The sequence below is a fragment of the Microcaecilia unicolor genome, chromosome 2 (genome assembly GCF_901765095.1).
Source record: "Microcaecilia unicolor chromosome 2, aMicUni1.1, whole genome shotgun sequence".
NCBI lineage: Eukaryota > Metazoa > Chordata > Amphibia > Gymnophiona > Siphonopidae > Microcaecilia > Microcaecilia unicolor.
The window spans coordinates 350843170-350869978 of NC_044032.1; the positions used below are offsets into that span (position 1 = coordinate 350843170).

Here is a 26809-nt window from a genome sequence, read left to right on the forward strand (position 1 = left end):
GTCATTTAAAAGTCTGTCCTTGAATGAAGCTGCATGTTCAGAAATCATAGCCATCAGTATAGACAGTTATTCAAATATTATTGCATGTATACACCACAACAGGCATCCATACACGCACTGCAAAAGAATGTAATTTTTATTTTCTAATTTCCATTTTCCAAAATTCCAGACAGCAGACATACAGATCCGCAGGACCCAAAGCAGTCCAAAACAAGTAAAGCAAAACAAAAAAAACCCAAACCAATCTCCAAAACAAGTAAAGCAAAAAAAAACAAACAAACACAAAAACACAAAAACAAAACAAACAAGCAAACAACAGCACAGTTTATACCTTTGGGTTTAAAAAGCAAAACTATGTAATATTTGGTATCAATAATGAAACAGTGATGGAATATTCACATAGAAAGCAGACTGAGTCAACAGATTTATTTTCCATTGAACATAATTAACTTTGTATGTATGAACTTGATGGCTAATAGTGTCTAAACTGGATAATGTTGGCACATTTAGACTGCTTTTGGATAGAACTTCTGCAAGAAGGAAGCCCCTACCTCATTATTCAATACATATCTGTGAAACAGTAGTAATAAAAAAACCAAGTGCATTTTTATGTTATACCACTGCATTCCACAAAACAAAAGAAGCAAGTTCGCACATGCCATCTTTCTCTTTTGATGTAGAGGAGTGTGGTAGCCGTGTTAGTCCACTCTTAAGGTTATCAATAGAAATCAAACAAAATAAAACATGGAAAAGAAAATAAGATGATACCTTTTTTATTGGACATAACTTAATACATTTCTTGATTAGCTTTCAAAGGTTGCCCTTCTTCTTCAGTTCGGAAATAAGCAAATAACAAGGATCTGGGGTTCCTAGCCCATTATAAACCATAAAGCTGTATGTCTCTGTTGATCACCCTCCCCTCACCTATCCACACCCACCCTGTTAGAATATCAATGATATGCTTTGATGTCCCCATGCATACCTCCTACCCACCCCCATCCTCCTACCCTGTCAGACTGTCACAGTAATGCTTGAATGTTTTCACTTATATACACTGTCAGCTAGCACATTTGCTTATTTCCGATCTGAGGAAGAAGGGCAACCTTCGAAAGCTAATCAAGAAATGTATTAAGTTATGTCCAATAAAAAAGGTATCATCTTATTTTCTTTTCCATGTTTTATTTTGTTTGATTTCTATTGATAATCTTTTGATGTAGTAACAGGGGAAAAAAAAGATGTTAAATGCTCCCAGTTTCAATCTATTTTTTTTAAATAAATAGTAAGTCTGATTGTTAAGTATCTGATTCTGATAACATGATGTCTGTTTTGGTGGTCCTCTACTAGGTGAAAAGACATCTGCAGGAATACAGGTAGTCCCTATAGCCAGCCCCTCCAAATGACACAATGATTTAAAATGTAGAACAAATTAGTACTCTAACCAATGAAACCCATACTTCCTCTGTGTACATCCGTATGCTGCACAAGCCAGCATGTTTGGAAATATAAGTGAGGTTAAATAAAAATGCTACTAACAATAAAGAACGACAACGAGGATGCAGCAGCTCATAGGTTTGCTTGCTTTGTTTTGAGTGTACAAGATGACGGCTGCGAGAGGAAGAGGGAAACAAGATTGACGTAATTGGATTCAACGGTTTGACGTCACCCCGTCTCATGTTTTCTTCAGCCTCCTTTGTTAATACGCACTATGCAGGCGTAATAGCAAATGTCTCCGGAACCGGAAGTAACAGTTTTTGCAGGCTGCTGCGACGTTTCCGTTCCGTAGGAGGGTTGTATTTGCTCTGTTTTCAATTTTTTTTTGTTGTTGGTTGTAGAAGGAGCTGAATGTACAAGCAAGGAGAGAATTTTGGTTCCTTTTCAGCTGTAGCGAGAAAAACTACGACAAAGGAGCCTAATTTGTAGTGGGAAAGCCGTTCACTTGGTAACGGTGCTCCATCTTCGTGCTTTCCGTCGTTCGATCTTGCGGGCCAGAGTGCAAGCACCTGTGCTGTGCCGCCCGTAACCGTTTATCAAAATTTTGGGACAGCCAGCCGAGAGCGACAGAAAAGTGGGTCAAAGCCAGGGCCCGGGTGGCGCACCTCTTTCCGACGCTTATGGTATAGGATTATGGTGCAGTCCTGCTCGGTCTATGGTTGTAAAAACCGCTATGATAAGGATAAACCTGTGTCTTTCCACAAGTAAGTCCTGTAGAGATAGAACGCGAGATAGTTTTGTGTTTGTTGTTAGTAAAGTGGTGCGCAAGCTGTGTTAGTCCACTTTTAAAGGTAATAAGTAGAAATAAAACAGAGAAAATGAAGATGATTCCTTATTTATTGGACTAACATAAAATTACAAAACATTAAGGACCCTGTTTACTAAGCTGCGTTATGGGCGCATTAGCTTTTTTAACGTGCGTTAACCATGTACGTTCCTACAGTATCCCAGTAGGCGTGTTAAAAATTCTAATGTGCCTTAGTAAGCAGGACCCAAAGGGCCAGATGCATCAACCAAACGTTAAAAAATAAAAAACGTAAAAGTGCTTAACGATTTTTAAAAAATGAGGAATGCACTACAAAAACACTCCAGAAATGTTCGGAGCGGTATTGCAAAGTAGGATGTATCACAGCATCGTTAAACCCGTCGTTAATCAGCGCCTAAAGCATGCGCAGAGCAGCCAAGCGTTATGCTGGCTGCTCTGCGCATGCCACAAAGGCCCAGCTGTCAAAACAAAAAAAAATCCCGTGCCCCGCCCCCCCGCCCCCCCTTTGGTCGTGGCTGCCGCTCCCCCCCCCCCCCCAACGACCCCCCCCTCCCTTTGCCTTACCGGCCCGTGCAGCGCCTCTCACCTCTGCTGCACAGGCAAGAACAGCTGATCGGCGATTCAGAAGGCCTCCTCAGACGTCCCTTCTTTCTTCCTAAGCCCGCCCTCCTCTGACGTAGTTTACCTACATCAGAGGAGGGCGGGTCCAGGAAGAAAGAAGGGACGTCTGAGGAGGCCTTCTGAATCGCCGATCAGCTGTTCTTGCCCGTGCAGCAGAGGTGAGAGGCGCTGCATGGGCCGGTAAGGCAAAGGGGGGGTCGTTGGAGGGGGGGAGCGGCAGCCACAACCAAAGGGGCGGGGGCGGGGCAGGGGACCGGAGCATGGCAGGAGGCGGAGCTAGTGTGGGAGAATACCCAGGAAGGAAGGAGGGCCGGCCCGGGGCTGCTAAAATTGGAGATTTTTCGTGCGGGGGGGGGGGGGGAAGGGGGGCAAGGCGTCCATACAGGACGAGTGCCCTTGCCCCCTCCCGATCCTTTTTTTTTTTTCCTTTTTTAGTGCTGAGGGAGAGGGGAACAGCGGCGACCTGGGGCGTCAATAAAGGACGCCCCTGACGCACGTTTTCGCCCCCTCAGTTATTTTTTTTAAATGGATTTTGTAAACTTCTAGCAGACAGCCCTAACGAGAGGTACAGACCTCTCGTTAGATTTCACGGTGTTTTCCTGCGTTAAACGAATCGGAAAAGGTTAGTGCATGTCATTTCAATGGGATTTGCTCATCTGCATTCAGTTTTCGTTAGCTGCTACTGTCGTCGGAAAATAGGCTTTAGTGCATGGAAAGGATAGGAAATTCTTCCTTAAGGGCTCATTTAACGATGAAAAACGTTTAGTGCATCTGGGCCTAAGTAAGGTATCCTGTTCCTTTTTATGATAATCTCGGTGCATTCAAATCAATGTTAGGGGTACTTTTGGAGGGAGGATGGTGGAAAGTTATAGTCCTGATTTTTTTTCTTTTTTTTTAATACCATCCCATAGGATGGCAAATGGGACTTTTGAGACAGTGGCCCACTAGGGTCTTCAGATGGTAGACTAGCAATTGGGAAGTGAGGGGGTTTAGAGGAAGTGGAAGAAGGAGAAACAGTGAGATGAGGGGAAAAGGGGTGGATGAAAAGAAAAAAACAGCAGAGACAGAGATTACACCAGATGTGTTTACACACCATTGCAACTCCATCATTTTCATTCATTGCTATATAAGATGAAGCTAGTGTTGAAGTGATGTCATTTTACTTAGAGAAAGAGGGCTTGTGATTGTTTGATTATCAAAATCTTGGGAATGGGGAATGAGCCCAGTTAAGTGCTAAAGGTCTCTGTAAAGAGAGAGAAAAAAAGAAAAATATGTTTCAGGAATAATTGATGGGCTGGATGATTTTAGCATTAATTAATCCTTAGACTGAAACCATATGCTGTGTGTCATGTCCCTGTGTTCAGAACAGAGCAGCCTCTATTTACCTTCTCTTCCATGATCAGAACCACAATCCAGCTTGTGTGGTGTGTGTGTGTGTGGGGGGGGGGGGGGGGGGGGGGGGGGGGGGGGTTAAAGAAAGCAACACTAACTTTGTATCTCAAGTAGGATCAAATTTAAGATCCTGTTAGCTTATTCTGCATTCTTTACAAGCCTGCCTATTTATTTTACATCCTCCCTTGTCCCTTAAAGCTCTTAGGGGCCCTTTTACTAAAGGGTTGATGCGTGGCAGCCCAGAACTACTACCTGCCCAATGCGGGTGCCAGTGGTAGTTCCACCCCAAGCGCATGCCTTTTCCGGTGCTAGCGGAAATATTGACAAATTGTTTCTGTAGGGGGTTACCCGGCTGTAATCGGGCAGCGTCTTGCACAGCATGGTTAATGCCGTGTTAGCACAAAAACATATCAGTGTTGTAGAGCACAATTTTCTCTTTCAGATGATACTGTTCACAAGTTGATTCAGGCAGACTCTTTTTTAATAATTGGCTTTGAACTTTGGTATATTTTACCATTTGCGCTGACAGTGCCAACTTTGAAGAGATCCTGCAGGGCGTTTATAGATGCTGGTTAGTTGCAAATCTGGCAGTATTATGTCCAGCACAAGCATAATGCTTGTTCAAAATTTAAAGTCCATATCTTTGTGTGCATGGAAGTTGTGGTCTGAATATTGGTCCAAATATGTTCCGATGAGTCGCGACCAATTTTGATGCACACTTTGAGTCAACTTGTTTGACTAGATTTTGCATCCATAATGTTAAAATGTATTTAATCAGAATTAGCATCAAAAACTGTACAGGATTTGAATTTTTTAGCCATTCTTATAAATGTTTGGATTTTATTAGACCCCAAAAATGGCATTTTGGTAAATGTCGCGCGCTCATGGACTGACAACCTTTCAGAAAAGGGGGTCTAGATTAGAGAGTTGCACGGGGACAGAAATCCTACCCATCCCCGCCCGTCCCTGCTGGAATCTTACCCGTCCCCACCCATCCCCGCTGGAATCTTACCCGTCCCCACCCATCCCCGCAAAATTAAAACCATTCCAACCCGTCCCCACCCGTCCCCGCAAGAATTTAACCCATCCCCACCCATCCCCGTAAGAATTTAATAGTACATAAAAGAAAGTTCCAGTCAGCTCCCTTTCTGGATTTGAGCCACAGCACTGTAGGCAAGGAAGGAATAGAAGTTGGAACTTGGAACACTCTGGTGTGCACATGTAAGATTTGTCTCTGATTCACTGGCAGTGTGTGCTGAGGATGAGTCCATTCACGCCACATGCACGTGCCAGTAGGTCAGGCGACATCTGATTCTTGTGCCTGTGTCAGAGCTGAGGTCTGTGCACCAGCCTGGGAGCAAAGAGGATTAACAGTAACATAGTAAGTGACAGCAAATAGACCTGAACGGTCCATCCACTCTGCCCAATAGTCACACTCATGATCAATTCATCATTAAATCAACGAGTGTGATATTATATACTTGATTAAGGTCTTTCTTTCGTGTTTCTGGAACAAAGACCACAGGAGTCTATCTGGCCCCATCCTTATGTTCCAACTGCTGGAGTTGCCATCGAAGCTCACTCCAGCCTATTCATGTTCTCATTTGTGGGACACAGACCGTAAAAGTCTGTCCAGCACTGTCCTTATGTTCCAGCCACTGAAGTTGCTGTCTAAGCCCTTTCCAGCCCATCCTACACCAGATTGCCATGTATGAGACATAGACCATACAAGTCTGCCAGGTATCAGCTCTAGTTCATCACAGCCAGAGTCGCCATCTAAGTGTCACTTGACATATCCACACACATGCAGCCATTTAAGGTTAGCTTTTATATAACTTCCATTTTCTAATTAGAGATCCTCTGTGTTCATCCCACGCCTTTTTGAATTCCATCATCATTTGTGACTCTACCACCTCCTTAATGGAAGACTTTCCACATTTATGCTGTTAAAGCAAGAAAGAAGAGGAGGAAGAGACCGCACTCAAATAAATTGGTATTCGGTAGATGAGAGACTGGTGCAGCTTACACTTCCACGGGAAGCCCACAGAACTGGTTCCATCCCCGCGGGAACCCCGCAGGAACTGCCTCCGTCCCCGCGGGAACCCCGCAGAACTGCTTCCATCCCCGCGGGAACCCCGCAGGAACTGCCTCTGTCCCCGCGGGAATCCCGCGGGTTCCGCGGGATTCCCGCGGGGACGGAAGCCATGCAGCTCTCTAGTCTAGATCTGCAACTATTGCAGTTTGAGACCTCAAAATTTGGGAAACTTCGTTTAACACCTGACTCGCGCAACAGATAAAATTTGAACAAAATTGGAGACATGATGGTGGGAAGGTTTAGACCACTTGGCATGGAATGACCCTGACTATATTGGAGAAACAGCCAGATGCTAAAGACAAGATTTAATTTACATAGACATCACATGAACAATACTGGTGCCAGCCGGGTTCTCACCCCTGTGGGCTAGCACTTTACAAAACCAGATCACTGTACCAGTGACTTCATAGTAAGAATCCTGAAAGGTAACTTTAAAATGATACAGGAACGTAAGACCTTTGAAATCAAAATGATTGAATATTTTGACACCCAACAGACAGGACTTAACAAAGATCTGGGTTTTCTAGCCCATTATAAACCATAAAGTTGTATTGCTATGTTTATCACCCTCCTCTCACCTATCCACCCCCATCCTGTTAGACTATCTCTGAAATACTTTGAACTTCCCATGCATATCTGCTACCCATCCCCACCCTGTTAGACTGTCAATGAAATGCTTGGATGTTTTACTTATATATACTGTCATCTACCACATTTACTTATTTCCGATCTGGCGAAGAAGGGCAACCTTCGAAAGCTAATCAAGAAATGTATTAAGTTATGTCCAATAAAATAGGGTCATCTTATTTTCTTTTCCATGTTTTATTTTGTTTGATTTCTATTGATTACCTTGAAAATTGTTAAAAACCTGGTGTTTAATGAAGACATAGTAGTTTGACTAAGGTTTATTGGTGAAGCTAATATTGGTATATAATCTAGGGTTTGTCCTACTCTGTAAGCTGTTCTGAACTAATTTTTTGGTATGTGTGGCCTGTAAATGTTAACTGTAATGTAGTACAAAGGCTTACATTTATAGCCCTCAAACACAGATAAGGAAATCAATCAATCTACAGAGAATCCATGGATCAGCAAGATTTTAGAATGCAGAACTTGGTCAGAGCTAATATGCCAACATCTGGTACACATGTTAAACACAAAGGAAAAAGTTGGTTGCATAGTATTTCCCAACCACTTGCTTATTTAAGATAAATAACAATATTTGCAATTTCTAAAAGAATGGCTAATAAATGCAACCTTTAACTTCTGTTGGTCTCCCTGAACACCTGTTGATTGTAGGCTTCCTTATTCAGGGGAGGAGGGAGGGAGGGCACTTTCCTGTTTGCCTCTAAGTAATTGCAGGCACTGCATAATGTATTTACACTTACACATATCATGTTACAATCTCATTCATAATGTCTAGTAGAATTTACTAAAGTAACATTCCATGCCAAGTGGTCTGGTGGTCCCTGCGCGAAGGTTGCAGTATGGGGTCAAACAGATTACTATATCTCAGCAAGTATTGTATCGGCGAACATAAAACTTTGCCAATGTTCATTGGGGACATGTAGTTCACAGAAAATTTCATCGAAATCCGTGATAGTCGTGCAGGGACCACCAGACCACTTGAAATGGAATGACCCTAAAGCTGGTGTCTGTTAGTAACTCACTTAAGGTAATTTTGTAAGATTTTCAGTATAAAGTTTTAACCCTTTGTTCTCCAGATCCATACTGGTAAGGGTCATAATTTTCTTTTTGGATGGATATAGACCAACTAATATGTAATGCCTTGTCATCAAGCAGATGAATCCATTACGAATGGGTTGTGTCCACCTACCAGCAGGGGGAGATAGCACTGAAAACCATAGTGCCTCTTGGCCAGCTAGCTCCATCTGCCTCTCAGTATTCTCTATCTCCCCAGCAGGGTTGGATGCAGCTTATTCAGCTCCTTCAGAAATCTGCCTGGGGTGGCTCCTGTGCTTTTGCCAGTTGTAGCAGAGGTGTTGTGGCTGGTGGTGCCCACTTTAAAGGCACATAGGTTCGCCCTTTCCCTGCCTTACCCGGCCCCCGATGTGGATGCAGGCATATAGGTTTGCCCTATCCCTTCTTTTCCCACGGTCTTCTCTGTGAATAAAGGCACATTGGTTCGGCCTATCCCTGCCTTTCCCACTCTCCTGAACCTCTGGAGTGCCTCTAGCTGTTGCCTCTAACTTTCCTCACAGCATTAAAAAACAAAACAAAATGCGATGTGCTTTTTAGCGCTGCGATTCTGAGGCTTCCTTCTGCCTGTGCAGCGTGACCGGAGCTCTGGGACTCGGTTGCGGAGGTTGTTAAGCGCTGTTCACGTTGTGGCAAGTGCAGATCCGCAGCGGGGCTCTAAATCGTTCTCTTCAGACATCAGGGCCAGGCCAAGCATGGCGAGCAATGTTTCTTCTCGCTCAGTGGAGCTGGCAGCGGGCGCCATCTTGGATGCACCGCATGGCTCGACCCCTGCAGGTGTGGAGGGGTCTGAGGCTACCAGAGGAGCTGCTTACCCCGGATTGGAACTGGGAGGCCAGGGTGAGCCTTTCTCCTCTGAGTTTGTGTTGCTTTTACATAAAGCGTTCATGTTAAAAAGAGCTCTGACGCATATGTCTGACTCTGCATTGATACCTGGTTCCCCTCCGGTGGAGACCGGCCCGGGATTGCCATCAGGCGTTTTTTCCCCAAACAGCTGGCCGCAAGACAAGCGCAGAAGGGTCAAGTCCCCTTCAGAAAGTGGCGCACCCCCCCCCCCCCCCCCCGGTGGTCGGGCTGTGGGGATTCTGAGGGGTCTGGCAGGCCTTCGTGGTCCGAAGAGCCAGAGGAAGGTGTAGGATTGCCACTGGATCCAGATGATCCCACTGCGGTTAGGATTTTCCACTGCGAGGAGCTGCCAGCGCTTATTTCTGATACCTCAGGCCTCTCTATTGAAGATCCTGTGATGGGCGAAGCCTCCTCTGGTAATCTGAGGATGGCAAGTACTAAGAAGCCTGCTCGAGCCTTTCCTTTGCATGACTCCATCCAAGAGCTTATTTCGGCTCAGTGGGCTGACCCTGAGGGGCCTTTGAAAATTGCGAGGGCAATGGGGCACTTATACCCTCTTAGTGAGGAGCACTTGGCACGCTTGACCGTGCCTAAAGTGGATGCCCTAGTCACGGCTGTGACGAAGAAGACTACCCTCCCAGTAGAGCGAGGGGTCGCCCTGAAGGACATGCAGGACTGGCGACTGGAATCAGCAATGAAGCAGTCCTTTGAGATTTCAGGCCTAGCCTTACGGGCATCTGTGTGCAGTTGTTATGCTGTGCGAGCCTGCCTCGCTTGGTTGCAACAGGCAGTGGAATGGCCCGGAGATGGAGCGGAGTCCCTTGCGGAGGTGGCACCGTGGATGGAGTCGGCCTTGTCATTTTTGGCTGACGCCCTCTATGATCTGGTCAGAGCTTCGGCTAAACATATGGCTGTGGCAGTGGCCGCTCGCCGCCTTCTATGGCTACGGCATTGGGCGGCTGACATGGCCTCTAAGCAAAGGTTGGTGAAGTTGCCCTTCCAGGGCCTTCTCCTATTTGGTGAGGAGAAAATTGTCAAGGGCCTGAGGGATGCTAAACCCCAGCGGTTACCCGAGGATAGGCAGTGGCCTTCTTCCAAGGGTCAGGCGGTTCCCTCCTCTTCCAGACCTCGCTTCCGTGAAGCTCGAAGGTACCGCCCGGGGCGTTCTGCTGGGTTTACTTCATGTGCCCGCTTTCAGCAGAGGAACTCCTTTCGCTCGAACAGACGTTCCGCAGCGGCCAGCTCAAAGCCTGGAGTTCATGGGCGACCCTCTCAATGATGGTGCGCCAGCCCACTTCTTGATTCCTGCAGTTGGAGGACATCTTTCCCTCTTTCTTGAGGAATGGGCTAAGATTACCTCAGATCAGTGGGTTTTGGACCTGATCAGAGATGGCTACAGATTAGAATTCAATGCCCCCGGTGAGAGATGTGTTTGTGGAGTCCCGATGCGGCTCTGCTGTCAACGGGCAGCGGTAGTAGAGGAGACCTTGCAAGGCTCGTTGCACCTCGGGGCTGTGGTCCCTGTGCCTCCCGCCAAGCTCGGCTACGGCCGTTATTCCATTTACTTTGTGGTGCCATGAAAGGAGGGTCTTTTTGGCCCATACTCGACTTAAAGGAAGCAATGCGACGTGCGGCATTTTCGTATGGAAACCCTGCGCTCTGTCATTGCAGCGGTACAGCCAGGAGAGTTTCTCACATCTCTGAACCTGAAAGAAGCCTACTTGCACATTCCTATTTGGCCCCTGCACCAACGGTTTCTCCAGTTTGCGGTGTTGGGAAAACATTTCCAGTTTCGGGCCTTGCCTGTTGGCCTCACCACAGCTCCCCAAACCTTTTCCAAGGTAATGGTGGTAGTAGCTGCCTTTCTCAGGCAAGAGGGTATCCGGGTTCACCCATACCTCGACGACTGGCTCATCAGAGCGTACTCTGCAGAAGAGAGTCATCATGTAACAGCCAGAGTGGTCTCAGTACTTCAATCTCTGGGCTGGGTCGTCAATATAACCAAAAGTCACCTGACCCCCTCTCAATCTCTAGAATATTTGGGGGTCCGGTTTGACACAGCCTCGGGGTTTGTCTTTCTACCCGAGCAAAGGCGGTGCAAGCTTCAGAACCAGGTCCGTCTGCTCCTGAGGATGCCTCGCCCGCGAGCTTGGGACATAGTCCAGCTGTTGGGGTCGATGACGGCCACCTTTGATGTGGTGCCATGGGCGAGAGCGCACCTGAGACCTGCTTCAATGATGGTCTCCAATTTCTCAGGATTACCAGCGCAGCTGTGGCGAGGAATGCCGCTAGCGCTCCCCGATTGGTGCCTGGTGGTAACAGATGCCAGCCTGAAGGGCTGGGGAGCACATTGCCAGGGAAGGCATGCCCAGGGTCTCTGGACATCTGAGGAGTCGGAGTGGTCCATCAATCGCTTGGAGTTAAAAGCGATATTCCAGGCGCTTCTGGCCTTTCACATGACCCTGGAGGGACTGGCTGTCAGAGTTCTGTCGGACAACACGACAGCAGTGGCCTACATAAATCGACAAGGCGGCACTCAGTGTCAAGCACTGGCCGCAGAGGCCGCTCAGATATGTCACTGGGCCGAGCTACATCTGCAGTTTCTGTCAGCAGCTTACATTGCAGGTTAGAGCAACGTGCAAGCCGATTATCTAAGCAGGCATCAAATTGACCCAACGGAGTGGGAACTGGCAGACGAAGTGTTCCTTCAGATCTGTGCCAAATGGGGGACGCCCGTAGCGGATCTTATGGCGTCAAGTGCAAATGCCAAAGTCCCGTGCTTTTACAGCAGATGGAGAGATCCTCGCTCGGCGGGGTTGGATGCCTTGGCTCAACCCTGGCCTCAGGGCTTCCTGTATGTGTTCCCTCCTTGGCCCTTGATAGGGCGAGTACTCCTGCGGATTCAGCTTCATCAAGGAGAGGTGGTTCTCATTGCCCCAGATTGGCCCAGGCGGCCATGGTATGTGGACCTCCGGCGGATGCTGGTGGAGGCTCCCCTTCCTTTGCCTCTGGTACCGAACCTGTTGTCACAGGGGCCTGTAACAATAGAGGATGCCTGCCGCTTTGGTCTTACGGCATGGCTATTGAGAGGGCGCAATTGAGAGACAAGGGCTATTCCAACAAGGTCATCTCCACTCTCCTTCAGGCCCGCAAGCGTTCCACTTCCGTTGCCTATGCTCGGATTTGGCGCCAGTTTGAGGCTTGGTGTGCTGCTAAAGCGATTACACCCATGCGGGCTTCTGTCTCACCGATACTTGACTTTTTGCAGGATGGTTTACAAAACGGCTTGGCCTATAATTCCCTGCGTGTTCAAGTGGCAGCCTTAGCATGTTTTCGAGGGAAGGTGGCTGGCCTCTCCCTGGCTGCTTATCCGGATGTGGCATGGTTTCTTAGAGGGGTGCTTCGGCTCCGTCCTCCCGTGCGGGCTCCGTGTCCGGCCTGGAACCTGCGGTTAGTTTTAAAGGCCCTTCAATGTTCGCCCTTTGAGCCGCTTAGGCGAGCTTCGGCGAAGGATGTGACCCTAAAGCCGCTCTTTTTGGTGGCCATTACATCGGCGAGATGGGTGTCTGAGCTCCAGGTGCTGTCCTGTCAAGACCCATTTCTGCAATTCTCAGAGTCCGGAGTTATGGTACGTACGGTGCCTTCCTTTCTGCCAAAGGTGGGTTCAGCGTTTCACCTAAACCAGCCTATTTTCCTGCCCGCCTTTTCTAGAGAGGAGTTCCCGGAATCTTTTGGGCAGTTGCACCTTCTAGATGTGCAAAGGGCTCTGTTGCAATATCTGTGCATGCCAAATGCTTTCAAGACCTCTGATCACCTTTTGTTTTGTTGTCAGGTCCTCTCAGAGGGTCTCCAGCGTCTAAAGCTACTCTGGCTCGTTGGCTCAAAGAAGCTATTTTTTCAGCATATCTGCTGTCTGGCCGGCCTCCGCCTGAAGCCCTTAAGGCACATTCCACAAGAGTGATTTCCTCTTCTTGGGCTGAAACTGGAGCACTCTCTCTTCAAGAGATATGCAGTGCAGCGACATGGGCGTCTAAGCTCTCATTTGCCCGACATTACAGGCAGGATGTGGCTGCCAGGAGGGATGCGCATTTTGGAGCACAAGTGCTGGCGCGTGGCTTGTTCCCACCCTATCTAGGGATTGCTTTGATACATCCCACTCGTAATGGATTCATCTGCTTGATGACAAGGAAGGGAAAATTAGGTTCTTGGTAATTTTCTTTCCTTTAGTCATAGCAGATGAATCTATGAGCCTGCCCTGATTGATTGATTGATTGATTAATGCTGTTTTGGGTTCAGTTTTTCCTGTAGATATGTTCCCTCATTGGGAGAAGTTGGAAAACAGTCTTCAGGATTTCTGTTCTGTTACAGGAGGTTGAGTTCGTCCCTCCTTTGAATTACTGCTCCTGTTCTGGGGCATTCGTTCACTGTGAGGAAAGTTCATGTTATTCTACTTTGCGGTGTAACACTGCTTTGGAAGCTTCAAATACTGAGAGGCAGATGGAGCTAGCTGGCCAAGAGGCACTATGGTTTTCAGTTCTCTCTATCTCCCCCTGCTGGTAGGTGGACACAACCCATTCGTAATGGATTCATCTGCTATGACTAAAGGAAAGAAAATTACCAAGGTAAGAACCTAATTTTCCCATATATCGATTCCCACTTCAGGCACAGGCAGCTCCTTGTGACTCTGGGCAAGTCACTTAACCCTCCATGCCCCAGGTACAAATAAGTACCTGTATACAATATGTAAGCCGCATTGAGCCTGCCATGAGTGGGAAAGCGTGGGGTACAAATGTAACAAAAATAAATAAATAAATAAATAAATATATTCCATTCTCAGTGATAGTTAAGATCTGTGATAAAGCCTGGGATATTTTAATTGAAAATTCCATTGACTTAGCTTTTAATCCATTTGTTGATGTTTGGATAATGAGAAAAGAATCAGAACTGCATACGAATGTTTGTATTGTATGTGGTACTTTCAGCAAATTGACATGCTTTCTCAGCCACTGTAAATCTTTGTTTTTTTGTTTGCCATACTGAGACAGACCGAAAAGCCATCAAGCCCAGAATCCTGTTTTTAACAATGGCCAATCCAGGTTACAGTTACTTGGCAAAATCCAAAAACAGTACAATACATTTTATTTATTTATTTGTTGCATTTGTAGCCCACATTTTCCTACCTATTTGCAGACTCAATGTGGCTTACAATATTATATCATGGCAAGCGCCATTCAAGAGTAGATAAACAATTGGTTACATAAAAATAAGTGTAACATAATGGATATAATCAATTCAGTAAATCAGAAAACAGTCAGACTATCAAGTAAGTAGTGATGCGTTAGAATTTCTGTTGTTGATTAGTATGGTAGGTCTTGTTAAAAAGAAAAGTCTTTAGTGATTTTCAAAAGTTGATTAGGTCATGAATAGTTTTCAGATCAAGTGGTAATGCATTCCACAGCTGCGTGCCAATGTAGGAAAAGCAGGACAAATGTACTAGTTTGTACTTTAGACCTTTACAGCTAGGGAAATGAAGTCCAAGGAATGTGCGTGCTGATCTTTTACCGTTCCTGGGTGCCAAATCAATAAGGTCTGACATGTAGGCCGGAGCATTTCCATGAATGACTTTATGAACCAGAGTACAAACTTCGAACACAGTACGTTCTTTAACTGGAAGCCAAAGGAGCTTCTCTCTAAGGGGTTTTGCACTTTCGTATTTTGTCTTTCCAAATATGAGTCTAGGGTGCGGTGTTCTGGGCTGTCTGAAGTTTCTTGATGATATGCTCTTTACAACCAGCATACAGCGCATTGCAATAGTCCGGATGACTCAGCACAATTGATTGTACCATGTTGCAAAAAGTGCCTCTTGGGAAGAAAGGTTTTAGTCTTCCGAGTTTCCACATTGACTGAAACATCTTCCTGGTTGTATTCTTCACATGGCTATCAAGTGTGAGATTTCGATCAATGGGTAACTCCAAGAATCTTCAGGGTGTCTGAGACAGGAAGGGAAAAGTTTGGTGTGGTTATGGAGGTGAATTTACTTGTGTTATGTTGTGATGTAAGTACAAGACATTGTGTTTTTTCAGCGTTAAGTTTTAATTGAAAAGCATTCGCCCATTTTATGCTGCTTATCCTAGAAATAAGCAGTGGATTTTCCCCATGTCCATTTTAATAATGGATTATGGACTTTTCTTTTAGGAAATTAAACCTTTTTAAACCCCCACTAAGCTAACTGCTTTTACTAAAGTCTCTGGTAGTGAGTTACAGAGTTTAATTACATGTTGAGTGAGGAAATATTTTCTCCGATTTGTTTTAAATTTACTACTTTGTAGCTTTATTGCGTGCCCCCTAGTCTTAGTATTTTTGAAAAGAGTAAACAAGCGTTTACCTGTTCCACTTCACTCATTATTTTATAGACAAACACTCCCTATTTCAGACAGCCTAAAAATACTCGGAGTCACAATCGACCGCAACCTCACTCTCGAGAGCCAAGTAAAAACCGTAATAACGAAAATGTTCTACTCAATATGGAACCTCAAACGAATAAAACCTTTCTTCCCGAGGGATACCGTTCGTAAACTAATACAATCAATGGTCCTAAGCCATGTAGATTACTGCAAAGGAATCTATGCGGGATGTAAAGAACAACTCACAAAAAAAACTCCAGACCGCCCAAAACAAAGCAGCCATACTGATATATGGTAAAACACAATTCGAAAGCGTTAAACCCCTTCGAGAAAAGCTTAACTGGCTCCCAATCAAAGAACAGATCATTTTCAAAATCTGCACTTTGGTCCACAAAATCATCTATGGTGTAGTCCCAGGATACATGACAGACCTTATAGATCTACCAACTAGAAACAGACTCGGATCAGCACGATCATACCTAAACCTACATTACCCAAACTGTAAAGGGCTAAAATGCAAAACTACTTATGCATCTAGCTTCTCCTACATAAGCGCACAACTTTGGAATGGATTCCCATATGCAATGAAAACAATATGTGACCACCTAAACTTCAGGAAATCATTAAAAACCCACCTCTTCAAAAAAGCTTATCCCACCGATGCAACATAAATCTTCACACCCAGCAACACAACATAATCAATGATCATACTGGACAATTTCCTTTCCTCTTTCCCCTCGACCCCATGACACCTGATTCACTTCTGCCTAATTTGACCACAACACAAATAGGTGGGAAAATGTGGGGCATAAATGTAACAAATAGACTTCCCCCTCAACCATCTCTTCTCCAAGCTGAAGAGCCCTAGCCGCTTTAGCCTTTCCTTATAGGGAAATTGTCTCATCCGCTTTCTCATTTCCATCACCCTTCTCTGTACCTTTTCTAATTCCACTATATCTTTTTTGAGATTCGGTGACCATAATTGCACACAATATTCAAGGTGCGGTAGCACCATGGATTGATAGAAAAGCATTATAAAATTCTCATTTTTGTTTTCTGTTCCTTTCCTAATAACACCTAAGATTCTATTTGTTTTTATGTGCCCAGACATATGAAAAGAGACTTATAGATCTGAATATGTATACTTCAGAACAGCGGTGGGCACCTTTTTTTTTTTGGCTTTTAAATATCTGCATATGTGTTTAAATTTTAGGTTCCCTCTTACACGACCTGGTCTTTGTGAGAAATGGGAGGCTGCAGTAAGAAGAAAAAATTTCAAACCATCAAAGTATAGCAGTATTTGTTCAGAACACTTTACACCTGATTGCTTCAAAAGAGCATGCAATAACAAGCTTCTGAAAGAAAATGCTGTACCTACAATATTCTCTTCTATAGAAAACAAGGGCAAGGTAAACTAACATTTAAAGCATCTTGTTTCAAATTATGCTTGATATATATGCTGTTTTCACTTGAACTGTGTGTTGAGGTACAATGTTGCTCTTTTTATTCTAAAGGAGAGCATGACTGGAAAAGAATTGTTAGTACAAGGGAGCACTTAACTATGTAAAAAATGAAGACCACAAGACATAGAACATAATTAAGAACCAGAAAACAAGACAAATGTTTAATTTTTTAAAGGGGGCAAACATCCCTAACTTCCCAAGATCAAAAATGTATTGTTTCCAGGGTTTATTGCATGAGTTGTGTGTTTTTTGTTTGTTTTTGCTCCTACAGATTTCCTCTTGGTTTTTCAGGTTCAGTCTGAACCATAGCCATTAATTCTGCATGAGCCTTCATATGCAAATCACTAGGGATTTTTCCCTCTATTTTATATAAACCTGTGACAATGCTCCCTTGTGCCTAGTCTAGACATTGCATCAATGTTGTTAGACCAGGGCCATGTATCAAGGTACTTTCTGGAACTCTGCAGTCATGAGTTCTAAATCCAGCCACTTATTGACTACTATAAATTGTGAGGGCTCCACAGTATCGTTTAACTCCAGCCAGTTTAGTGAATGGAAGACCCAACTCGGTGGAGTACTAGCGTACTGGTTAGACCAGTGGACTGAGAACCAAGGCGGCTGTGGTTCAGATCTCGCTAATGCTACTTGTAACCTTAGGCAAGTCAATTAACCCTGCTTCGGTTATAACATTAGATTATAAGTCCTTGGAGGATAAGTCCTCAGAGGACAGGAAAGTACCTACTGTACCAGAATATAACTTTGATTTGCTACTATAAAGGCTTGATTAAATTGGAGTACTTCATCATTGCAGTGTATAGCACTACCTCTGAACAACCAGTTTTGCATAACATTTAGCGTCTCAGCCACATGAATCTTTACAGATGCGCTGTGTCCCTTTCCTACCTGCAGATGGAGGCAGAGAGCTGAGTTTTCCAGTCTCATCACCGCAAGTGGGCTGGTGCTCTGCTCGAACTTTCCAGTATTTCTCTACCTACCAAGGATAGTAAGGTTGTTAGGCTGGTGCTGGTCCTAGGGCTAGATCCCCCTATTCACAGGCTTTCTGGCCTAGTGCCGTGGTAGAGCACAACGGCCTCACTTTTGTCCCTCATCCATCAGCTGAGGCCAGTCAAATACAGAGCTACAGTCCCCACCCGGTACTTAAGGCTACCTACTGAGAGGCATTCAGACTGTCTCTGCAGGGCCTTCAGCTGCAGGGCTATGGGTCATGAAGAGCTTGGCAGGAATGGCAGCCACTTAACATAGTACATGTCGGCAGATAAAGACCAGCACGGGTCCATTCGGTATGCCCAATACTGTGTCCAGAGTTTTCTGGCACTCTGCACAGGTTCACGTCTTCATAATTAAACTCTGGCATATTTAATCTCTATAGCTCCGTACCAATTTTGGGCTACAGACTGTAGAAGTCTGCCCAGCACCAGTCCTACTTCCCAGCTACTGGAGTTGCCTTCAAAGTCCACTCCAGCCTTGATCCTGATCGGTCTTTGCTGATTACGGGACACAGACTGTAGAAGTCTGTCTGGCATTGGTCTTCCTAACCTGAAGCTGCCGTTAAGGCTTACTCCAGATGAGGTCATTTAAATCTTTGGTTTACTTGGTTTCCATTCTTTTTCTGTATAGAGATCCTGTATCCCAGATATTCTTGAATTCCTTCACTGTTTTTGTCTTTGCAGCTTCCTCTGGGAGGGCATTCCAGGCATCCACCACCCTTCCTGTGAAAGAGTATTCCCTGACTTTGCAGGGTGGGAGACTTAGGAGCAATCTCAACTCATGACTTCTAGTTTTACTGCCTTCCTGTCTCTGAAAGATATTAGTTTGCATATTAATACTTTTTTAAGTATTTAAAGATCTGTATCATATCCCCCCATCCCTCTTTTCCTCTAGAGCGGGGATGGGTCCTTGAAGGCCACAACCCAGTTGGGTTTCCTCAATGAATATTCATAAGATCTATCTGCATATAATGGGGGCAATGCATGCAAATCTCATGCATATTCATTACATCAAGTCTCTTGTAACTATATATATTCTAACCTCTTTATTCCATAGCGTCCCACAGATCAATCCAGAGACTTGCGGGTTGTGTCCCTCTACTAGCAGGTGGAGAGAGAGAGAACCTCCGAGGTTTGCTATATGTGGACCTGTGCAGCCAAGTAAACCTCAGTATTCTCTCTTTCTAGCAGGTGGAGGAACATCTCTGTGCAGCTCTGGTTTGATCTGGCCACTTGTGTCCTTTGGGCCTAGTTTAACACAGTTAGAGGTTGAGTGCCTGTTTGTAGCTTCTGGTGTGCACCTGGTGGAAGCCTCTTCATCGATCAACCGGTTGGAGTTGAGAGCTATCCAGATGGCGTTTTGAGAGTTTTGATGCTTGATTCAGGGACGTCCTGTATGAGTGCTTTCAGACAGTGTCTCGGCGGTGGCGTTTGTCAACAGGGAGGCATCAAGCATGTCCTGCTGGCCAAGGAGGCAGCGCTGTTCTTCCTTTGTGCAGAGCAGTTAATCTCGGCAGTGCACATTGCGGGATCCTTGAACGTAGAGGTGGACTTTCTCAGTCACAAGGTGTTGGATCCGGGAGAGTGGGAGCTTATGAGGTAGTCATTTGCGCGGATAACAGAGCACTGGGGGACCCTTGCAATCAATCTTATCGCTCGGGGGTCCAACTCGAAGGTGCCCGCTTCTTTAGCAGGGGCAGGGATCCCGGATCACATGGATCAATGTGCTTCTACAGACCTGTCCTTGGTCTCTGCTCCTCTGTTTCCACAGTGGCTGATGGTGGGCAGAGTAGTGGGATGCATTGCATGGCATCTGGGGCAGGTGATTCTGGTGACCCCAGTGCCCTTGGTACGTGGACATGATATGCTTGCAGACAGAGACTTGTACAGGAACAGGGTTCGCAGGAATCCCGCAGAACCCACAGGGACAGAATCAGTTCCTGCGGGGTTCGCGTGGGGATGGAGACAATTCCTGCGGGGTTCCTGTGGGGATGGAAACAATTCCTGGGGGGTTCCTGTGGAAGTGTATGCTGCACTTCTGCCAGCCTCTCACCAGCAGTTGGAACAAAAGGATAGGGCCGGGCAGAGTTCTATGGTCTGTGTCCCAGAAATGCCAAAAAAAGACCATAATTAAGTATATACCACCACGTTCATTGTTGATTTAATCATGAATTGATAATGACTGTGACTTGGGCAAACTGGATGGACCATTCAGGCTTTTATCTGCTGTCACTTACTATGTTACTATTAATCCTCTCTGCTCCCATGCTGATGCGCAGACCTCAGCTCTGACACTGGCACAAGCATCATATGTCACCTGACCTACTTTCGCGTGAATGTGGCAACCTCTTAGCACACAGTTCCAGTGAATTCGGGGACAAGTCTTACATGTGCACACCAGTGTTCCAAGTTCCAACTTCTGTTCCTTCCTTGCCTGCAGTGCTGCAGTTCCAACCCAGAGAGAGATAGTGAGCCGACCAGAATTATTTTTTATGTACTATTAAATTCTTGCAGGACTGAGTGGGGACAGGTTAAAGTCTTGCAGGGATGGGTGGGGATGGCTTAAATTCTTGCTGGTATGGGTAAGATTCTAATGGGGACAGGTAAGATTTATGTCCCCGTACAACTCTCTACTTGCAGATCGACTGCCCCCATGTCTTCCGGCTGATCATGGGTTGCTGTGGCAGGGTCCGATCGAGATGGAGAATCTCTCCCCTTCTGGTCTTACGGCTTGGCTCTTGAAAGGGCATGGTTAAGGAAGAAGGGTTATCCAGACAGGGTGGAAGCGTTCCACTTGGTGGCCTACACTCATGTATGGCTGATCTTTGAGTCCTGGTGTGAGGCAGTGGGCCTGTCAGCATGCTCAGTGTCAGTGTCGACCATGCTCGCCTTTCTGCAGGACGGACTGGATAGGTGTTTATCTCTGAGCTCGTTGAAAATACAGATAGCGGCTTTAGCCTATTTTAGAGGGCGCCTTCAGGGGTCCTTGCTGGCATCCCATCTGGACATTGTATGTTTTCTACAGGGAGTGAACTACCTGTGTCCTCCATGCCTGCTGGTGTTCCACTTGGAATCTTAATCTGGTCTTACGCGCATTTCAGTGTCCTCCTTTTGAGCCTTTGGATCGATTATCCTTGAAAGATCTTACACTGAAGACTATGTTTCTGGTGGCCATTGCGTCGGCGAGGCAGGTTTCGGAGCTGCAGGCCTTGTCTTGCAGAGATTCCTTTCTCTGCTTCACCGAAGCAGGAGTGTCTGTTCGCACTGTTCCCTCCTTGTTTAAGGTAGTCTCGGGTTTTCATATAAATCAGCAACTCTTCCTCCCGACATTCGTTGGGAGGATCATCCTTCTGACTACCAGGTTCTGCGGTGTTTGGATGTGTGACGTGTTCTTCTTCGTTACCTGGATGATACTAAGCTGTTCGTATCATCTGTTTGTTCTTTTCGCTGGACCCAGGAAAGGGAATCAGGCCTCCAAAGCAGCAGTGGTCCAGTGGCTGCGGGAGGCCATTTCTTCGGCATACATCACTTGGGAAAGAGTCGCCAGCGAAGGTACGAGCAGATTCCACCAGAGCACAAGCGACTTTGGCAACCAAGTCAAACTTGATCTGCAACATGGTCATTGGGTCATATCTTTTCTAAGCATTATCGTCTGAATGTGGCAGCGCGGGAGGATGCCGCTTTTGGAGCTGCTGTCCTGTTGACTGGGGTGACAGTATCCTGCTTACTTGAGGACTGCTTGGGTTCATCCCACAAGTCTCTGGGTTGATCTGTGGGATGCTATGGAAGGTAAAATTAGGTCTTATCTGATAATTTTCTTTCCATTAGTCCCAGCAGATGAATCCAGAGGCCCGCCCCATGTATTTGTTTTTGAGCATGGTTTTTATTCAAACTTACTGTTCTGCATTTCAGCTTTAGGCTGCTGTTGCATTGCCAGATTCACATGAACAGGTTCTTTTTATTCTCCATGAGCTTCATGCCTTTCTCCCACAGGAGCAGTTGAGGAATTGGTACGAGTTGTATGGACGCAGGAGAGTTTTTCGTGTCATAATGGAGGTTGGTTCATACTGCTTTGGAAGTGACAATACTGAGGTTTAGGTGGCTGTGCATGACCACGTATAGTGAACCTCAGAAGTTCTTTCTATCGCCATCTGCTGGCAGAGGGACATAACCCACAAGTCTCTGGATTTACAGTGGGGGAAATAAGTATTTGATCCCTTGCTGATTTTGTAAGTTTGCCCACTGACAAAGACATGAGCAGCCCATAATTGAAGGGTAGGTTATTGGTAACAGTGAGAGATAGCACATCACAAATTAAATCCGGAAAATCACATTGTGGAAAGTATATGAATTTATTTGCATTCTGCAGAGGGAAATAAGTATTTGATCCCCCACCAACCAGTAAGAGATCTGGCCCCTACAGACCAGGTAGATGCTCCAAATCAACTCGTTACCTGCATGACAGACAGCTGTCGGCAATGGTCACCTGTATGAAAGACACCTGTCCACAGACTCAGTGAATCAGTCAGACTCTAACCTCTACAAAATGGCCAAGAGCAAGGAGCTGTCTAAGGATGTCAGGGACAAGATCATACACCTGCACAAGGCTGGAATGGGCTACAAAACCATCAGTAAGACGCTGGGCGAGAAGGAGACAACTGTTGGTGCCATAGTAAGAAAATGGAAGAAGTACAAAATGACTGTCAATCGACAAAGATCTGGGGCTCCACGCAAAATCTCACCTCGTGGGGTATCCTTGATCATGAGGAAGGTTAGAAATCAGCCTACAACTACAAGGGGGGAACTTGTCAATGATCTCAAGGCAGCTGGGACCACTGTCACCACGAAAACCATTGGTAACACATTACGACATAACGGATTGCAATCCTGCAGTGCCCGCAAGGTCCCCCTGCTCCGGAAGGCACATGTGACGGCCCGTCTGAAGTTTGCCAGTGAACACCTGGATGATGCCGAGAGTGATTGGGAGAAGGTGCTGTGGTCAGATGAGACAAAAATTGAGCTCTTTGGCATGAACTCAACTCGCCGTGTTTGGAGGAAGAGAAATGCTGCCTATGACCCAAAGAACACCGTCCCCACTGTCAAGCATGGAGGTGGAAATGTTATGTTTTGGGGGTGTTTCTCTGCTAAGGGCACAGGACTACTTCACCGCATCAATGGGAGAATGGATGGGGCCATGTACCGTACAATTCTGAGTGACAACCTCCTTCCCTCCGCCAGGGCCTTAAAAATGGGTCGTGGCTGGGTCTTCCAGCACGACAATGACCCAAAACATACAGCCAAGGCAACAAAGGAGTGGCTCAGGAAGAAGCACATTAGGGTTATGGAGTGGCCTAGCCAGTCACCAGACCTTAATCCCATTGAAAACTTATGGAGGGAGCTGAAGCTGCGAGTTGCCAAGCGACAGCCCAGAACTCTTAATGATTTAGAGATGATCTGCAAAGAGGAGTGGACCAAAATTCCTCCTGACATGTGTGCAAACCTCATCATCAACTACAGAAGACGTCTGACCGCTGTGCTTGCCAACAAGGGTTTTGCCACCAAGTATTAGGTCTTGTTTGCCAGAGGGATTAAATACTTATTTCCCTCTGCAGAATGCAAATAAATTCATATACTTTCCACAATGTGATTTTCCGGATTTAATTTGTGATGTGCTATCTCTCAGTGTTACCAATAACCTACCCTTCAATTATGGGCTGCTCATGTCTTTGTCAGTGGGCAAACTTACAAAATCAGCAAGGGATCAAATACTTATTTCCCCCACTGTATCTGTTGGGACTAATGGAAAGAAAATTATCAAGTAAGACCTAATTTAACCATATTTTTGTTTAAGATGCAGTGACTAGAATTACATATACTCAAGATGTGGTTGCAACATGGAACTATACAGAGGCATTATGATGATCCTTATTCTCTTTCCCTTTCCTAATAATTCCTAACATTCTGTTAGCTTTTTTTGGCCACCGCAGTACACTAAGCGGATATCATAGTGATGTCCATAGTGACACCTAAATCCTTTTCCTTGATGGTGACTTCTAATGTGGAACCTAGCATCATGTAGCTATAATTTGGAGTTATTCTTTCCAATACGCATCTCTTTCCACTTGTCTACATTAAATTTCATCTGCCATTTGGATAACCAGTTTTCCAGTCTCATTAGGTCTTCAGATTTGGTCAATTCACTTCATCATTCCCATTTCCAGATCATTTATAAATAGGTTGGAAAGCACTGGTCCCAGAGCAGAACACTGTGGAACGCCACTGTTCACCCTCTTCCATTGAGGGAATTATTATTTAACAGTTATTTGTTTTCTTTTAACTAGTTTCTTATCCACAATAGAATATTTCAGTGGCTCCCTAACCTGGAGCAATATCTGGCTGGTCCGCTCTGGACCTGGGGTATTGCTTTGTTGCAATTAGTATGGCTTTTGCAGCCTCGGTTGGTGGAGGCTTGTTCTGTAACTGGCTACTCTATCTTTCAAGTCCGATTCTGTGGCTGACAGTAGCTCATGTCTCCTTGTGGGCGCCTCCGGAGATCGGGCTTCGGTATTTGAGGTTCTGCCCTACTTGAGGACTGCTTGGGTACCTCCCACTCGTCAGTGGATTGATCTGTGGGATGCTATGGAAGGTAAAATTAGTCCTTACCTGATAATTTTCTTTCCATTAGTCCCAACAGATCAATCCAGAGGCCTGCCCTTTGTTGATCTGGTCTGACTAGTTTTGTTGTTCCCGTTCATCTAGATTCATTTAACAAAAACAACAACAACAAAGGGACTTGAACGAGCCTTCATGCTACAGCATACCACTTCAGCTGTTTCCGTCCCACAGGGGCGGTGGAGGAGGTGCCTACTTGGTCTTTCGAGAGGCAGGCGAGGACTTTCCTGTTGGATTTATCTTTTTCTTCCTCCTTTGGTATCGACAATACTGAAGTTAAGATGGATGCATAGGTCCACATATAATAAACTTCTGAAGTTCATCTCCATCTGCTGGTTGAGTAACCCACTTGTCTCTGGATTGACCTGTTGGGACTAATGGAAAGAAAATTATCAGGTAAGGACTAATTTTACCATTCAAAACCAGTAGGAGAACATTTAACCTTCCAAGGCACTCTCTGTCTGACCCTTTGATTGCCATACTCCTATAGTCAATTTTATTAAGTTAGCCCAGTAGAAAAGGTATTATCTTATTTTTCTTTTTTTGGTTTTGTTTTTATTTCTGTTTTTTTACTTTTCAAGTGGACTAACATGGCAACCACAATACTTGTAGAAAGAGATGTACTATTTCAAAAACGAGCCAGGTCTGAGGGCGTTAGGTCCCAACTGGAAACAGAAGAAAACACCAGTACGATAAAAAACAGCTTTATTGGTATATGAGATTTTCACCAATAAAGCTGGGTTTTCTTTACCATCCCAGTTGGGACCTATTCCCTCTGATCTGGCTCATCCTTGGTGCTACCTGCCTCTTATTTTGTTTTTCTTCAATATTGTGCAGACTTGACTTGCAGGCATTTTAGGGACTTTTTCTCAAATCAATAATCTAGCTCTGTGTATTTTAACTTTTTTGTATTATTATTATTTTTTTAATTACTGAAAGATATAAAATAGCCAAATGCAGCGATAAGAAGAATGAAAAAAGTGACCTATTAAATACATATCTGTTCTTAAAATTAAGCTGTTCTCTGTACTGTTTTAGAGTGAACACATTGAAAAACAAGAACAGCCATCATCACCTCCTTCACCGACTCCTGTTCTTCAAGTGGATGCTGCAGTTGCTTTATTGATGCCGCCACCTTATACTCCCAGTCATCTTGGACTTTTTTGTGATCACAACTACACTGTGGAGGACACGGTGCGTCGAAGAAAAAGAATTCAACAACTGGAGGAACAAGTTGAGAAACTGAGAAAAAAGCTCAAGACTACACAACAGAAATGCAAACGTCAGGAACGAGAACTTGAAAAACTTAGAGAGGTTGTTCAATATCAAAAAAATAAAATATATAGTCTGGAAGTGCTATGTGAGCTACCAAATAATTACTTTGGATTTATAAAAGAATCTGTGTAACACATCGGTGCATCCCAGCATCTGCTTTACTCTTTAAAAATGAGGGTTAAAATAAAGAATGCATAGTCTGATTCAGTGTTTGTAAGTAATTTTTGTTAAAAATAAAGTTTCAGCTTCTAATGCATTTATCAGATTTTGTTGACTTCTCAGTATCAAGTATTGCAGTTCTGTAAGCCATGCTTAAAGAGTTTGATTCTGCATTTTTGCTTTATTTTACAACTGAAGAGTAATAATTACCAGTACTGGTTGCTTGTAACAGGTTAATAACTGTTCTTAAAGATACAGACGTGCTCGTGTATGGGCTCTGTTTCATCCTTTGCTCTAACAAGAATAAAAACAGACATTTTTACACTTCTTTGAAATAAAAGATGTGTGCATTTGTATAATGTCGTCTGTATTAAAATAATTTCTTAAATTGACCTTTGTTTTAGTTTGTGCTTTCTATTTATTACTGTTATGATTTATACTTGCGTAAGAATCCGCGTATAACAGCCCTGTTTATGTTTAGTGCTAGTAAATAATTGAATGAGAGAAACTCTTAACATACAATATTCTAAACAATCATAACATTAAGTAATGACAGCAAAGGCCAGCTACTGGCTGTTTAGATATGTGGCTACCTGGATCACCATGGCCTTGCTGGACAAATACTCTACTTCTACCATACTGCTAGCATCAAACCAGTTGGTTTCTAAGGCATTGGAGCCTGTTGGTTCTATTTTAGCTGCCCCTGTGACTTGCAGTGTAGCTTAGTTGTGCCTCATTTCTCTGTATTGTTTACTTCTTTTTCACTTCTCAATTTACTTCTGTTCTTGAAGTGATCAGTAGGATTTTTGCAGTACAGCAGTTTCCCAACCTGTTCTACCACTGTCCTTAATATCTGGCCCAAGCTTCCCCCCTCCCCTCCCCACAGGTAAGTAAATAAGTGT

The 26809-nt window shown here is 44.9% G+C and overlaps 1 protein-coding gene across 1 annotated transcript; it reads left to right on the forward strand.

Annotated features, from left to right (window-relative positions):
- The first annotated feature begins 1741 nt into the window (after nt 1-1741).
- Nucleotides 1742-26299, forward strand: THAP1 (THAP domain containing 1). The gene is made up of 3 exons (XM_030194467.1): nt 1742-2195; nt 16545-16740; nt 25512-26299. Exons 1-3 carry the CDS (start codon nt 2125-2127, stop codon nt 25878-25880), a joined length of 636 nt encoding a protein of 211 aa, XP_030050327.1. The 5' UTR covers nt 1742-2124; the 3' UTR covers nt 25881-26299.
- The last annotated feature ends 510 nt before the right edge of the window (nt 26300-26809 follow it).